The 16470-nt window shown below is 47.3% G+C and overlaps 1 protein-coding gene across 6 annotated transcripts in view; it reads left to right on the top strand.

Annotated features, from left to right (window-relative positions):
- kdm6ba (lysine (K)-specific demethylase 6B, a) overlaps positions 1-13081 on the top strand; it is a 122424-nt gene extending 109343 nt beyond the window's left edge. For all 6 annotated transcript variants that reach the window (XM_045225580.1, XM_045225576.1, XM_045225577.1 and 3 more), the window contains 13 exons: positions 132-311; positions 547-1128; positions 1911-5548; positions 5756-5879; positions 6118-6223; positions 6919-7124; positions 7220-7395; positions 7701-7964; positions 8217-8404; positions 10279-10420; positions 10939-11065; positions 11372-11545; positions 11705-13081. In XM_045225580.1, coding sequence (XP_045081515.1) covers positions 132-311; positions 547-1128; positions 1911-5548; positions 5756-5879; positions 6118-6223; positions 6919-7124; positions 7220-7395; positions 7701-7964; positions 8217-8404; positions 10279-10420; positions 10939-11065; positions 11372-11545; positions 11705-11728 — 5931 coding nt within the window. In that variant the 3' untranslated portion in view covers positions 11729-13081. The remainder of the gene's footprint in view (positions 1-131; positions 312-546; positions 1129-1910; positions 5549-5755; positions 5880-6117; positions 6224-6918; positions 7125-7219; positions 7396-7700; positions 7965-8216; positions 8405-10278; positions 10421-10938; positions 11066-11371; positions 11546-11704) is intronic.
- The last annotated feature ends 3389 nt before the right edge of the window (positions 13082-16470 follow it).

Genomic DNA, 16470 nt, shown 5'->3' with positions numbered 1-16470 from the left:
CATGTAGAATCAGTTGATTGCATAGAATTATTTGGGACATCTTCTGATATCTAAACTTTGTAGTTATTTGACCATGTTGTTTAGATGGGATAGGGTGTATTCCCTAAACCCTGTTGTATCTCCATCTCCAGGTTCCTCACCCAGGCATGCAGAGGTTCTCTGGCCCAGGAGGACACCCCCTGCCCCCACAGCAGCAGCCCCCGCCCCACTACCCCCCTCCTCCACCCAAACCTGCCTTCTGGAACCCCATACACAAGGGGAATGCCCCCTGGGCCCATCCCGAACGCAAGAACGGGTCCTCTGAGTTCCAGGTCAGAACCATAAGAACACTTAACACTACTTACTACTTTATCAAGAAGTGACTTGATGTAATTGAGTTCTACTTATCAAATGTAGCTATTCAGATTTATTAGTTTTTTTGGTGGAACTTGATTTGTTGTGATGCAGTTCGGAATGTCAGTTTATCTATGCTTCCCTAGCCTTCCCACATTCTGAGCCATAATGCTAACTGTCGCTCTCTCGCTCGTTCTTTCTCTCTGCTAACAGGAGTCAGCCAAGTCATGCATGGGCGGCTACACATACAAACCTCCTGCCCCCTCGCCCATCTCCCCACCCCTCATCTCCTCCCCGGGAGGCTACCCCCAGAGGCACAGCGGGCCCCACCCACCCGGGCCCCACCCACCCCACAAGCCCTCATTCTCACCTCAGGCCCTCAATCACCCCCCCCACAGCTCTCACCCGCTGTACCCCAAACAACCAGCCCTGCCCCGCATGGAGATGGAGCCCAGGGGAGGTCCTCCTACCCCCCAGAGGGGCCCTACCACTGGGGGCAGAGGAGTCAACAACCAACCCCCCTCTCATCCTCCTCCTCCTCACCACCACCAACCTCCAGCAAGGGGGGACAGTAGGGAGCCCCCCCAACCTTCACCAGCAAACCACACCGGCGTGCCTTACAGCCACAACCCCCACCCCCACTTCCAGCCCCACCCCGGGCTGGGCCACACTTCCTCCCACCCCCCTGCCAGCAGCACCGCAGTACCTCAGCAGCACAACCCTACCACCCCCCACCACGAGGCCTGGAGGCCCCAGGGACAGGGTCAGGGCAGGCCACAAAGCAACCACCCCCTGGTGAGTCCTAGGCTCCCAGCAGAGCTAATGTTACACCCCACTCCTAACTCCTCTCCATTTGTTATCGTGTGATCTCTGCCTTTTTCACACTGTCATTATTTGCTACATTCTGAATCGACGCCCGGCCAGCTCACCCCCCTTAGGCAGTTCATGTAGATCTGAAGAGATCGGAAACAACTCCCATTTTACCCAGCTATGGACCAAATGTCATTTAGCAGAGCGGTCAGTTTGGAATTGATTGGGCTTAGTTAATTGAACAATAATGCCCGAGGGGGTGTGGTATATGGCCTATATACCATGGCTAAGGGCTGTTCTTACGCACGACGCAACGCGGAGTGTCTGGATACAGCCCTTAGCCGTGGTATATTGGCCATATACCACAAACCCCCGAGGTGCCTTATTGCTATTATAAACTTGTTACCAATGTAATTAGACCAGTAAATAGTATTTTTGTTTTGTTTTGTTTTGTCATACCCATGGTATACGGTCTGAAATACCACGGCTTTAGGCCAATCAGCAGGGCTCGAACCAGCCGGTTTATAATGTTAAATTAAAGGATAGGAAGTGTAAAGTATGTCCATTTTGTATCAAAATCGTTATCAGTGTATCAAAATACTTTTGCTAGGAAAGACTGTATGAAGTATACGGTTGTGTACCAAATCTGGTCAAAAGTAGTGCACTATATAGGGAATAGGGCGCCATTTGGGATGCATCCTATGTCTGTCTGTATTGCTCTCCATCTCCAGTGCATTAATCTAGCATGTCTCTGTTTCTCCATACAGGAGTCAGGTCACTACAGGGCAGGGCTGGTACCTCAGGGGCAGCAGAACCAGGTTGGGGAGACCCGAGGTCCCGCGCCTCTCCAACACTATCAGCACCCCCAAATCAGCCCCCCTCAGGTTCCTACCAGAACCCCAGTCATCACCCCCACCTCCACCCCCCAGGCCCATTGCTCACAGTCACACAACAACCGCTACACCAACAGTAGTAGTATGACTGGACCTGCACTCTCCACTGTGCCCACAGCGCCACCTGCTGTGTGTTCAGTTAACACCACCAGTAGGAGAGGCAGGGAGACGATGTCACTGCCCCACCAGTCCTCAGCTGCGTCTCAGCTGGAGAGAGACCCAGAGAGGGGCCCCATCCACCCCATGCTGCACCCAGGGTATCAGGGAGCCCACGCGGGCACTGCCAGCCACCCACATCGGGCACCACCCAGGCCCCAGCAGCAGCCCCCTAGCCAGCACCACCAACAGTCTGTCCAGGGGAAGTCTTACTACGGACGGCCTGATCCTGATGGCACTCCGGCCTCCTCCTCTTCATCCTCCTCCTCTTCGTCATTCTCAGGACACCAGAGGGCAGGGGAGAGTGTCATCACCAGCAGGGGGTCTCACCCCAGCCCCCAGACGGCGGTCACTAGCTCGCCCCTGCACCGCCCCATGCCCGCCCCCCAACCCCACACTGTCAGCTCTGCCCCTCAGCCAGCCCCCAACCCCCCCTACTCCAGACTCTGTGCCCAGCCTACACCCCAGGCCCCCCAGGCTACCACCACCTCAGCCCAGGGGTGTCCTCGTTCTCGACCCCAGCCACCTCCACCCTCAGCCCCCCAGTCCATGGAGGAGGCTCTGGATAAACTGGATGCTGAGCTGCAGGGTCATATGCAGGCTGAGGAGAGAAGGAGGGAGAGAGAGCAGGAAGAGAGGAAGAGGAGGGAGTGGGAGAGAGAGCAGGGGAAGAGGAGAGAGATGGAGAGAGAGCAGGGGAAGAGGAGAGAGATGGAGAGAGAGCAGGGGAAGAGGAGAGAGATGGAGAGAGAGCAGGGGAAGAGGAGAGAGATGGAGAGAGAGCAGGGGAAGAGGAGAGAGTTGGAGAGAGCGGAAGAGGAGAAGAAGAGAATAAGGGAATGGGAAAAAGAGCAGGAGGAAAGGAAAAGGAGGGATTTGGAGAGAGAGCAAGACAAAGAGGAGAGGAAGAGGAGGACGGAGTGGGCGAAAGAGGAGGAGAGGAGGAAGGAGGAGATTAAGGGGAGAGAGGAGTCTGCCATCGAGAGTCTGGAGAGACTCCTGTCCGGCAACACCTCCTCTGCTCCACCTCCTCCTCGGCTGTCCACTGTCTCCACCTCCTCCTTTGTCCCTCCCCCCAGCCAGTCATCCTCCTCGCCCCCCTACCCCTGGCTGAGCCGGGGCGGGGCTCCCCCTTGTCCCCCAGGCCAGGCACCACCACCTCCGACTCCTCTGGAGATGTCACGGCCGCCCCCTCTCACCCCCCAGACAGAGTACGCCAGGGAGAAGCAGAGGCAGAGAGAGATGTGGGGGGAAACCCCCCCCTCGTCATTACACACTAGTAACGTTACCTCAGGGAACAACGCCCTGCCCTCGTTGGGGCCCTCTTACCCCAACCACCCCTCAAATAAGACCATGATGCAAGGTGCCCCCCGCCCATCCAAAGACACCCCCCATCCCAAGGAGAACGCTAGTCAGCAGGCCCGAGGAGGAGCGATGGACGCTATGGGTCCCCTCCACACCTCCAGCACTGTCACCCTCCGAGAGCCCCCCAAACTCTTCCAGGCGTTCCCCAGGGATAGCCTACCGTCCGGGCCCAACACCTCCAGGACCAGCAGTAGCACCTCCAGCACAGGAGGCCTCCTCCACAAGCGCATGCCCAGTGGAGGCCTAGGTAGCCTGGGTAGCAGCGTCAGCAGCAGCGGAGACTCCGACAGCGCCCAGTTTGAGGAGGAACCCTTGGAGCTCTCTACGTTACTCCCGGACGGTCTGGCCAACATCATGGCCATGCTGGATGAGTCCATCAAGAAAGAGGAGGAATCTCTGTACTGCAGCGACCGAAACGGAGCTAGAGAAAACATCATGAATGCCTTCTCTGCTATGCCACCAGTCAAGAGCTACCTGTGCGCCCCGGACCTCATCCCAGCGCCCAATCAGCAACCGCAGGACAACTTTGTTGGGACGAATGTCCACGCGAGCCCCCCTGTACTAAGCCGGCAGGGCTCCCTGGCCTCCCCCTGCAGCCGGACCTCCTCCCTCAACGAGGAAGACGAGGAGGGTTGTCTCGCCCTGAAACCTGCTTTGGAGCTCCACATGCCAGCCATCCCCCTCAACTCCAACGCCCAGTCAGGGACTAACTACAGCCACAGCGACCTGGCTAAACTCTACGGTCTCCCAGAGCCCGTGAAGAGCGAGTGTGACGACGAAGATGAGGAAGAGGAGTCGGAGACCCCTTCCAGTTCACCTCCCCCGCCCCAGAGGCCCCACCTCCACCAAACGGGGGTGAGCAGCACCCTGGCCGCTCTGGAGAACCAGAAGTACGCCTACCGAGGAGGTCCATTTGGCCGCCCGCCCCCCTCTGCTCTTGGGGGACTGAAGTACTCCTCCTCCCTCTCTCTGGGTCCTGACATCCAACAGCAGCAGAATAGCACTTCCCCCACCTCGGATTCCACCAATCATCCGGGCTTCACGCCGTCGTCAGCCCCGCCCCTAAATATCCGCCCACATTCCCCCTCCAGCTGGGAGGCAAAGAGACAGGTCAATATCAAGATGGAGGAGCCTGATATCTGGAGAGATGGGAGAGAGGCCATGGAGAAGAGGATCCATTCCTCAAGGGAAGAGTCAAAATGTTATCCCTCTACACAACTCATCAAGATGGAGCCTAAGGAAGAGATGACGCTTACAACCATCTCAGAGTCTTCTCTGGCCGAGCTGGGCCGAAGCTGTGAGGTTCTCCTGACCCGACACTCCAACTCCCTCCCTAGCAAGAACACCTCGGACAGGACCAAGACTGAGCTCAAACAGGAGGACAAGCCTGAGAGAGAGAGGGAACGAGACCGAGAGAAGGAGGAGAGGAAACACGGCAGCAGCAAGAAGCACAGGGAGAGGAAGAAAAAGCACAGAGAGAAACGAGAGGACATGTCCTCCTCCTCCTCTTCCTCCTCCCACTCCTCTTCCTCCTCCCACTCCAGTTCTAAACGGCACAAGGAGGGCAAAGGTCACAGGGAGAAGAAGGACCACCGGCGGATCCTCGGGAACCTGGACCTCCAGAGCAAGGAGATCCGGGAGAAGGACCGCGACCGCTCCAACATGGAGAGGAAGAGGAGGAATGAGGCTGGGTCCACCAGCGACGGTGAACCCTCTGAATGGGCATCCCATAGTAGAAGTGAAAGAAGTTCAGGAGTCATGTCCTCTTCTCAGGACAGAGGGGCTGGATCAACGCTGCAGGGTTCGGCTGCTGACTTCATGAAGTTGAAGGCCCTGTCGGACGGGCCGCCCAAGGAGTTGAAAATCAGGCTGATCAAGGTGGAGAGCGGAGACAGAGAGACGTTCATCGCCTCGGAGGTGGAGGAGAAGAGGACACCGCTGGAGGAAATCAACATCAAGAACACAGCCGCAGAGGTCATCAGGGCCTGCAAGTGAGTATGAGAGAGGAGGATGGAGGAGAGAGGGATGGATGGAGGTATGAACAAGGCAGGGGTGTAGTGAGAGGGGGTGGTCTTACCAATGAGAAGTTAAGGGGGGGTTACATTCTAGTTAATCAATTTCTAAAAAGACAGTAAGCTAACTCCAGTGTGTGACGGCGTTTGGTCTAACATTTCTCTCTCTCTCTCTCTCTCTCTCAGGGGTGCGAGGGTGAAGGGGAAGTTTAGAGAGTCCTATCTGCTCCCTGCGTTCTCTGTCAAGCCCATATTTACTACAGAGCCCCTCCCACGGGAGAAACTCAACCCTCCCACACCTAGCATTTATGTAAGTCTATCATCATTCACCATAACACAAACCAGTTACTGTAGCTCGATCTATCTTCATTCTATTCTCTCTCCATCACCTATGTCATTCTCCTTTCACTCTCTTGCTTTCTCTTTGAAGGTGTGTGGTATGATATTAGGAAGCCTTTTTGTATGCCTGTGCTGCCCTCTTCTGGTAGACAAATGCACCTGGAATTCATGACAGTACTAACTGTTCTCTTCTCTTCCCCCCTCTCTAGTTGGAGAGTAAGAGAGATGCCTTATCCCCTGTACTACTGCAGTTCTGTACTGACCCCAATAACCCTGTTACTGTCATCAGAGGACTGGCCGGGTCCCTACGACTCAGTGAGTTTGCACACACACACACACACACACACTATTGAATCAATCCTTTATTTAACACCAACATAAACACACTATCTACCACAAATGTTAAACAGTAATCAAAGGACTTAGTACCATTTCTTTTGGTAGTCCCTTTATGCAGGTTAGCGTTTTCCATTTCTTTTGGTAGTCCCTTTATGCAGGTTTGCGTTTTCCATTTCTTTTGGTAGTCCCTTTATGCAGGTTAGCGTTTTCCATTTCTTTTGGTAGTCCCTTTATGCAGGTTAGCGTTTTCCATTTCTTTTGGTAGTCCCTTTATGCAGGTTAGCGTTTTCCATTTCTTTTGGTAGTCCCTTTATGCAGGTTTGTGTTTTCCATTTCTTTTGGTAGTCCCTTTATGCAGGTTAGCGTTTTTCGTCATGAATCTTGTTCTCTTGCTGGCACAGCTACAAAGTCTCTTAAAATCTGATTTTAAACCTAACCCTAACCAAACTGCTAACCCTAATGCCTAACCTTAAATTAAGACAAAAAGCACATTTTTGTTTTAATGAATTTGTACAATATAGCCAATTTTGACTTTGCAGCTGGCCTATCTAAGGGGAAATCGCCTCATGACAATAAATGTCAACCTGCTCCCTCTACGCCATACCATGTCATCCTTTAGTATGTTTTTATATTAACCCCCTTTGTTTCTCTCTCTCTTTCTCTCTCCTCAGACCTGGGTCTGTTCTCCACTAAGTCTCTAGTGGATGCTAACTCCGAGCATGCTGTAGAAGTGAGGACCCAGGTACAGCAGCCTGCTGATGAGAACTGGGACCCCAGTGGGACGGGGCAGACCTGGCCCTGCGAGAGCAGCCGCTCACACACCACCATCGCCAAGTACGCACAGTACCAGGCTTCATCCTTCCAGGAGAGTCTGCAGGTACAGATCAGACACAACACACACCCCAACACACACACACACACACACCTCTTATATCTAACTTACTTCTACCTTGTCCTTTTCTATGTCTTCAGGAGGAGAAGGGTAGTGATGAAGAGGATGAGGAAGACAAGGAGAAGAAGAGTAAGGAGACCAGCCCTGAGACATCTAGCAAAGAACCCACAAGTAAAGACGCTACCAGTACCGAGCAGAAACCAGTGGGGAAGATAATCAAGTTTGGCACCAACATTGACCTGTCAGACCCCAAGAGGTAAGCTGGAGATGGATTAATTGTATTACCACATAGAACATGTGGAACTTTTCCCATTTGTTCCAGAAGTTTCCTCTGTGGTTTTGCTGACCCCTAGTGGCCAGGTGTCAGTATTGCATTATTACATAAACCACCCCCCAAAATCACTGAAGCTAAACATCCATTGCTAAGAATGGCCATATTTTGCAGAATCACTATAGTACATAAGCGCCTTAGTGATGATAGCATCGATGCCAATACTGCTGCTCAGATTGTGTATTGTTGGCCCGTTTGAAACAGACAATAACCCTCTCTCTCTTTCCCAGGTGGAAGCCCCAGCTGCAGGAGCTCCAGAAGCTTCCAGCCTTCATGCGCGTGGCGTCCAGCGGTAACATGCTGAGCCACGTAGGACACACCATCCTGGGCATGAACACTGTCCAGCTCTACATGAAGGTCCCCGGCAGCCGCACGCCCGGCCATCAGGAGAACAACAACTTCTGCTCAGTGAACGTCAACATTGGGCCTGGAGACTGCGAGTGGTTCTCTGTGCACGAAAACTACTGGCCAGCCATCAACGACTTCTGTGAAAAGTAAGTAGTGTTGGTTAATACTTTACCTTGACTTATTGAATGTGTTGATGATTTCGAGGTACAATAGTATATTCCTAATCAGTTTTGCCTGTTGGAATCTGCGCTTCCAAGTCACTTGAGATTAGCTTTCAAGAAAGCATACCTTAGAATGTAAAATAGCACAGGTGTCTCATCTACTTAAGTTTACCATTCTCCCAACGTATCACCCATTACCTCAGAGGATCTAACCCCCGTATTCCCTCCCTCCTTCAGGCATGGAGTGGACTACCTTACTGGTTCCTGGTGGCCTGTCCTGGAGGACCTGTACCGCTCCAACATCCCTGTGTACCGCTTCATTCAGAGACCAGGGGACCTGGTGTGGATTAACGCAGGGACCGTCCACTGGGTCCAGGCTGTGGGCTGGTGCAACAACATCGCATGGAACGTCGGACCACTCAACTGTAAGTTAACTCCCTGATACAGATGCCTACATTGCCTTCGGGAAAGTATTTGGACCCCTTGACCTTTTTCACATTTTGTTACGTTACAGCCTTATTCTAAAACAGATTAAAGAAATACAAATCCTCAGCAATCTACACACAATACCCCATAATGACAAAGCGAAAACAGGTTTTTATAAATTTTTGCTAATTTATTAAAAAATAAAAACAGAAATACCTTATTTACATAAGTATTCAGACCCTTTGCTATGAGACTTGAAATTGAGCTCTGGTGCATCCTGTTTCCATTGATCGTCCTTGAGATATTTCTACAACTTGATTGGAGTACACCTGTGGTAAATTCAATTGATTTGGACAGGCACAAACCTGTCTAAATAAGGTCCCACAGTTAACAGTGTATGTCAGAGCAAAAACCAAGCCATGAGGTGGAAGGAATTGTCCGTAGAGGTCCGACACAGGATTGTGTCGAGGCACACATCTGGGGAAGAATACCAAAAAATGTCTGCAGCATTGAAGATCTCCAAGAACACAGTGGCCTCCATCATTCTTAAATGGAAGAAGTTTGGAACCACCAAGACTCGTCCTAGAGCAGGCCGCCCGGCCAAACTGAGCAATTGGGGGAGAAGGGTCTTAGTCAAGAAGGTGACCAAGAACCCTATGGTCACTCTGACAGAGTTCCTCTGTGGAGATGGGAGAACCTTCCAGAAGGACAACCATCTCTGCAGCACTCCACCAATCAGGCCTTTATGGTAGAGTTGCCAGACGGAAGCCACTCCTCAGTAAAAGGCACATGACAGCCCGCTTGGAGTTTGCCAAAAGGCACCTAAGGACTCTCAGACCATGAGAAACAAGATTCTCTGGTCTGATGAAACCAAGATTGAACTCTTTGGCCTGAATGCCAAGAGTCACGTCTGGAGGAAACCTGGCACAATCCCTACGGTGAAGCATGGTGGTGGCAGCATCATGCTGTGGGGATGTTTTTCAGCAGAAGGGACTGGGAGACTAGTCGGGATCGAGGCAAAGATGAACGTAGCAAAGTATAGAGAGATCCTTGATGAAAACCTGCTTCAGAGCGCTCAGGACCTCCGACTGGGGGCGAAGGTTCACCTTCCAACAGGACAACGACCCTAAGCACACAGCCAAGACAACGCAGGAGTGGCTTCGGGACAAGTCTCTGAATGTCCTTGAGTGGCCCAGCCAGAGCCCGGACTTGAACTCGATCTAACATCTCTGGAGAGACCTGAAAATAGCTGTGCAGCAACGCTCCCCATCCAACCTGACAGAGCTTGAGAGGATCTGCAGAGAAGAATGGGAGAAACTTCCCAAATACAGGTGTGCCAAGCTTGTAGCGTCATACCCAAGAAAACTCGATGCTGTAATCGCTGCCAAAGGTGCTTCAACAAAGTACTGAGTAAAGGGTCTGAATAAGTGTGATATTTCCGTTTTTTTATTTTTATAAATTAGCAACAAAAAAAAAACTGTTTTTGCTTTGTCATTATCGGGTATTGTGTGTAGATTGATGAGAGAAAAATCAATTTTAGAATAAAGCTGTAACATAACAAAATGTGAAAATAAAGTCAATGGGTCTCAATACTTTCCGAAGGCATTGTACGTTAGTCTTGCTACAGATGCAGACCTTTCACTCAACCATCTACTGAAACACATTGCAGTAGAGCTGTTGCTTGACTTGTATGGTTAGTGTTATTTTATGGACCAGTAATGGTCTTGGTCAGTCATTTTGGCTGAGTTTTGAACTTCAGGATGATGACCACTGTCCAAATCCACACCAATGAGACTCATAAGCAGAGGACTGATGTTGATCTTTTATAATGTCCGGTGAGGTCACTACTAATGGTACCTTATCCTCTCTGCAGCCTACCAGTACCAGCTGGCCCTGGAGAGGTTTGAGTGGAACGAGGTCAAGAAGGTCAAGTCCATCGTCCCCATGATCCACGTGTCCTGGAACGTGGCCCGCACCGTCAAGGTCACCGACCCCGACACATACAAGATGATCAAGTGAGTATTCAGACTGATGATGGGTCTTCAGTCTGAAGTCTATTAAGGAATACCTGGGATAGGATAAAGCAATCCTTCTACCCCCCAAAATTGTAAAGTGGTTATCCCACTGGCTATAGGGTGAACGCACCAATTTGTGAGTCGCTCTGGATAAGAGCGTCTGCTAAATGACGTAAATGTGCCCTTGAGCAAGGCACTTAACCCTAATTGCTCCTGTAAGTCGCTCTGGATAAGAGCGTCTGCTAAATGACTAAAATGTAAAATGTTCTGGTTGCACTTGTAGTAGTTGATTATAGTGGTGATATATTAGTTACAAATGATACAAGTCAATAGAGCAGATTCTGATTATACTAACTAACTTCTGTTCCATTAATAAGGGTTGCAGTATCATGAGGGACAGACTTACTGTGCTGGACCAGAGTTTTACCTGGGCAGGTCATGTGATCAGGAAACACTAGGTCCTCTTCATGCCTGAAGCCTGTATCTTAACCTCATCTTTCGCTCTCTCGCTCTCTCAGACACTGCCTGCTGCAGTCCATCAAGCACATCCAGGTTCTGAGAGACCAGCTGGTAGCAGCAGGGAAGAAAATCTCTTACCAGAGCAGAGTGAAGGACGAACCAGCCTACTACTGCAACGAGTGTGATGTGAGTAGTACTTCTACCCAGTATCTACCTACTGCCCTCTCAATAAAAACCTCAAACCTCATGTTTTACCCCAGTCTGCCAGCACCAAACCGCCTTCTAACCGAACTCAAAACACACACTTACCTCACTGCCAGAGCCCATCGCTCTTCTGAAACCACATTACTTCAACCCCCCCTAATCTTACCTCATGCTTGCTTCGGCATGCTTTCAATTCATCCCCATTCATTACAGTACAAGGCCTTTACTTTAACACAGCCCAGTGATCGCTGGCTGTATACTGAGTGTATGTGTATCCTCTGTCCCCAGGTGGAGGTGTTTGACCTGCTGTTTGTGACGTCTGAGAGCGGCAACAGGAAGACCTATGTGGTCCACTGTGAGGACTGTGCCCGCCAGAGGAACCCCAGCCTCTCCAACAACGTAGTGGTGTTGGAGCAGTACCGCATGGAGGAGCTCATGAGTACCTACGACACATTCAACCTGGTGAGGAGACACACACCTTTTTTCTCATGAGACACGGACACCTGCACACTCTCGCATACAAGGAAATCTGCCCTGAGTGTTTCTTTGGTGTTAATCTGCCTAACAATCTGAGGACAGTAGATGTAACGTTTTCCTCTTCTGTCTGTCTCCTCTCTCCAGACTGCAGCCCCGAGTGCACGGTGATAAAGCTCCTCCCCCTCTGTCTCACAGCCATAACCAAAACTCCTGCCAGACAGGACTAAACACACCTTTAAAAACTTTATTTTAACCTTTTTTCCTTCGTTATTTAAGATATTTTTACTACTACTATTGCTAATACTTGCCGATCAAACAGCCAATCGAAAACCAGTTTACTACTCATCACTGGTTACAAAACCAAACACGCCAATCAAACGCCAGTTGTTGCCGACGGTGTTCATGAGCAGCGTTCTGGTTTCCGGAGGACTTGAAAAAACGGAAAGGCAGTTGGTGCTAGCTGCCATTGTGAACAAGCAACAGAGAGTTGACAGTTGTTATCAATGGCATGAATTTAATTATTTCTGGATTTCTTCGATTTTTTTTTTGTCATCTTGAATACTGAAATTTGTAAATGCTGTTTTGTATTTTTTGTGGGGTGCTGTTTTTTTCTAAAATAATGTATTTTCTTTTTAAGACTAGATCAGCCCTAGATATATACCACATTGGCCTTGTGACTTGAATTTAGAAGATAAATAAGATGGAAAATACTAAGAGATATGAATTTTTTTCTCAAAGCATTAAGAATAAGAAGAGACAAAAAAAATACAATTGTTTGAAATGCTTAGAAACATACGGGTTTTAACGTCATTTTAGTTTTTTAGTTTTGTCTTTCTTACTCTTGTATGTGTTGTAAATCTTATGTTTTTACAAATGTATAATGTTTATTTCCACGGGAGAGGGAAAGAAGAGTCAATTGTCACAACTCTTTAGGAATACATCAGGTCTTTGTTTTAATGAATTGCTTCCATTTTGCAGCATTGTGTTGTACCTCTGATTTATAATTTTTTTCTTCTGGATTGTACATTGTTCTTTTTTTATTTAAAATGTTTCTTCTATTTATTGGATGTCAATGTTCTCCCCTTGTTTTTATTAGGGTTGTACAAGTTTGAACGTTTTTTTTAATGGTGATTCTGAGTCCTCTGTAACAACTGAAATGTTGTGTTACGGGAGGACAAGGTTTTCTCTGGTGCTTCTTCTGGTTCTATATATATAAATGATATTTCTAATGAATATAACTTACACCTTTCCCGGTAGTTGCTAGGATCCACAGCCGAGGTAGAGTTGACTAATGGAATACTGTCTTTGTAATGCGTGGGGGAAATTGTAATTTTGTTTTCCATTCTTTTTAGGGGGCTTTAGATGAAATGATTTTTAAAAATATTATTATAATTATTATTATAATCTGTTGGAATATTGAGTTATGGGATAGAAAGGTGCTACAGTTTTCGGATGAAATATTTTTGTTTTTTCCTTAAGATAAATTATATTTTTCCTGTTGCAATATACCTTTTTCCTTCTCTTTGTGGTCATTTATTTAAATCTGCACTGTTTAGAGAATTCACACACACACACACACACACACACACACAAACTGAGCCAGACATGTCTTAAACACTTTGTGAATTTGTGTGACATTACTATGACTTATTAATAAATAAACGCTTTTGATAAAGCCAAAAATGTGCATATAGTTTTTAATTTCTTAAATTCTATTGATGGTACACACCTCATCTGAACAGCTAACACTGACTGTCAAGTGTTTTTGGAGATGTCTCAAACAAACCACATCTCATACCTGATACAGCCACCAATGGTTGACTTAATGTAAATAAATAATGGGAAGAATATATTAGAATAGTTATATATTGAACGTAACATCCCAGTCAATCAAATCTGAAAGCAAAGGCCCGAGTAGTATCCTATAGAATCTACACTATACAGAATCTATATAGAATCTAGAACTATAGACCAATGAATAAACCCCTTTTTGGACTGGATTCAATCTGTATTGCTGTAGTGTTACAGATTGCGCAATCGAAATGTAAGAGTTATTTCTGATTGAGCTGACATGCAGCGTTTACTGTGAAAGCAGTCTGACTCGGGAACATTGCCTTTAAGTTTCAATCACACTGTTACGCTGAACTTAAGTGATACAGATTGAATCCAGCCCTTTATCTGACTACCTGCCTGCGGCTGATTGGCAGACCACTGACATGGGGGCAAGCGGATATCTTCTATTTCTTCTATATCTTCTATTTTTAACAACCAGAACCCATATCTCTTGGCCCAGCTGTATCTTATCTCTGGCACTTGCCGAGGTCTCCTCATTCAAGTCAATCAATAACAGTTCAGTTCCTTTTGTTTGACATGAGTGTGTGTGTGTATACAAATAAGTGACAGTAAGGTGAATTCTATCCAAGGTAAACTGAGTGAGGAAATACAAATAATTATGCTCTTTACTTGTTATTGTTCCAAACGGGACAGTATTTGTTTTTTTTACCTAAACATGCAAACACCATTAGATATAATTCATAGCAAGCAGTGCACTGGGTTAGTCAGATTTGATAAAATATAACAGAACGGATTAACTGGAATGACATTTACTCTCACGGGATGGGTTGCCAAAAATAACTAACTGAAAGCCACACCCCCAATAGGCCACAAATATGACTGCATTGAGGCATATGTCACTGTGCTTCTATGGCTATATGCACCATGCCACTGCCTATTTATATTTGTTCACTTAGCAAACAATAATAATAATAATAATATGCCATTTAGCAGACGCTTTTATCCAAAGCGACTTACAGTCATGCGTGCATACATTTTTGTGTATGGGTGGTCCCGGGGATCGAACCCACTACCTTGGCGTTACAAGCACCGTGCTCTACCAGCTGAGCTACAGAGGACCACCAAGACAGCTCATAATCCAGTGCCTTTACCACAGTCAACACACCTATATTTTAGCATTAGAAATGCTACATTTTCTCTCAGCCTCATGGCAAAATGTGTAGAATAGCAAGAGATGAGCTATAAAACTGTACATTTTCCTTTCTGCCCCATGGTAAAATGTTTATCATTGCAGGAAATGTGCTTTAAAACAGCCACACTTTGTCTTAGCCTCATGACAAAATGTGAAGAATAGTATGAGATTAGCTATAAAACGGCAAACGTTTCTCTTTTTTGGAGGGGGCCCACCCACCAACAAATTTCTGGCTATGCATTCTTTGAGGGTATAGGAATGGACTACCACTGAATGGTGGTGAAATAACCAGTAAACACCAAACACATATCCATCAATCGCGCAAAATCCAGGTCCCGCAGTGAGAGAAGGAATGTCAGTGTGTCCCATCCTGTGCCCCGGAGTGAAGAGGTCAACAAGTACGGAGGAACGCTGGACAGAATGGAGGATATCCTTCTTACACAGGAAGTCGCATCCGCCGTCCACTCCACCCACTGAGGTATAATAAGAACTGGAGACTGCGTCCAAGATGTCCGCCTGTTGTTTTCAAGGTAATCTACTCAAGTTCGCATATGCTGATTCATGGACCGTCTATATCCAGGTTGCATCCAGTGTATACGGACCATCACATGCGCACCAGCACTCAGTGTGCACAGGGAGCAGCGACGACATCATCATGTCATCCATAAACATGACAGACATTGGATAAATATAAAATGTTAATATCTTCGGCTGTGAGTGATAACAAATTAAAAATAAAATAAAAATCGGCCTCTGTGACAATTATTTGAATAATTCAATGGATGTTTTGTGCACAAAGTTGATTACTAAAGTGTCTTATTAGGAATTTTCAAATCTGACCTCTATGTTGCTTCTTCTTCTTCGATGAGGTTTAACGGCGGTTGGCATCCAATAAATGTTGCATTACCACCACCTACTAGACTGTAGTATTACTCCCTTATACTTTTTTTTTTTTTTTTTAAGAAGAAGAAAAAATAACTAATACCCTACCATCTAACACTGCACTCACCAAAAATATAAAATAATAATAAATACCATACTCCACTATTTAAATATATTTAGTCCTACCTCAGGCCAACAGCCTGAAAGAATGGGACTCCACCATTTAACACACCCTGTAACTCTTCTGATGTCAAGTCTCGCACACCCAAATACCTCTCTGCAGCTGCCACCAGAAGCTCTATTTTCTGCGACTTACGTTCCATCAATAATGTAATGCAATACAGTTGATAACCATTGCTATAAATGCCCAAAATCAAACCTTACTGAAACATATATCACTTATTGGTTTATCCCTCTGTACTGGTACAGATCTACTACTCACCCCACTCCTCTCAGGATCCCTCCCCCTTGACCCATCTTCCTTCACTGCCTCAGCATATGACAACTTCTGCACTACTCTAACCCTGGAACCCTCAACCTGCCTCACTCGCATGGGACATTTCTGATCCCCAGTCCCATGGGCACTCCTACAATTAACACATACCATTACTTTCCCTAATGCTACACATTCCTTTGTTTCATGCCCTTCTGCACACTTCTCACACCTAGGAACCTCCCTCCTACACACTGCTGCCACATGCCCATAAGCTTGACACCTGTAACAATGTAATGTATCAGCACAAAAGCTTGTACAGGATAACTTATACTGTGGGGGAAAAAGTATTTAGTCAGCCACCAATTGTGCAAGTTCTCCCACTTAAAAAGATGAGAGAGGCCTGTAATTTTCATCATAGGTACACGTCAACTATGACAGACAAAATGAGATTTATTTTCTCCAGAAAATCACATTGTAGGATTTTTAATGAATTTATTTGCAAATTATGGTGGAAAATAAGTATTTGGTCAATGACAAAAGTTTCTCAATACTTTGTTATATACCCTTTGTTGGCAATGACACAGGTCAAACGTTTTCTGTAAGTCT

Source organism: Coregonus clupeaformis, chromosome 16 (assembly GCF_020615455.1).
Source record: "Coregonus clupeaformis isolate EN_2021a chromosome 16, ASM2061545v1, whole genome shotgun sequence".
Taxonomy (NCBI): Eukaryota; Metazoa; Chordata; class Actinopteri; order Salmoniformes; family Salmonidae; genus Coregonus; species Coregonus clupeaformis.
The sequence above is the reverse complement of the archived record's forward strand: the minus strand, read 5'-3'. Positions and strand labels throughout refer to the sequence as shown.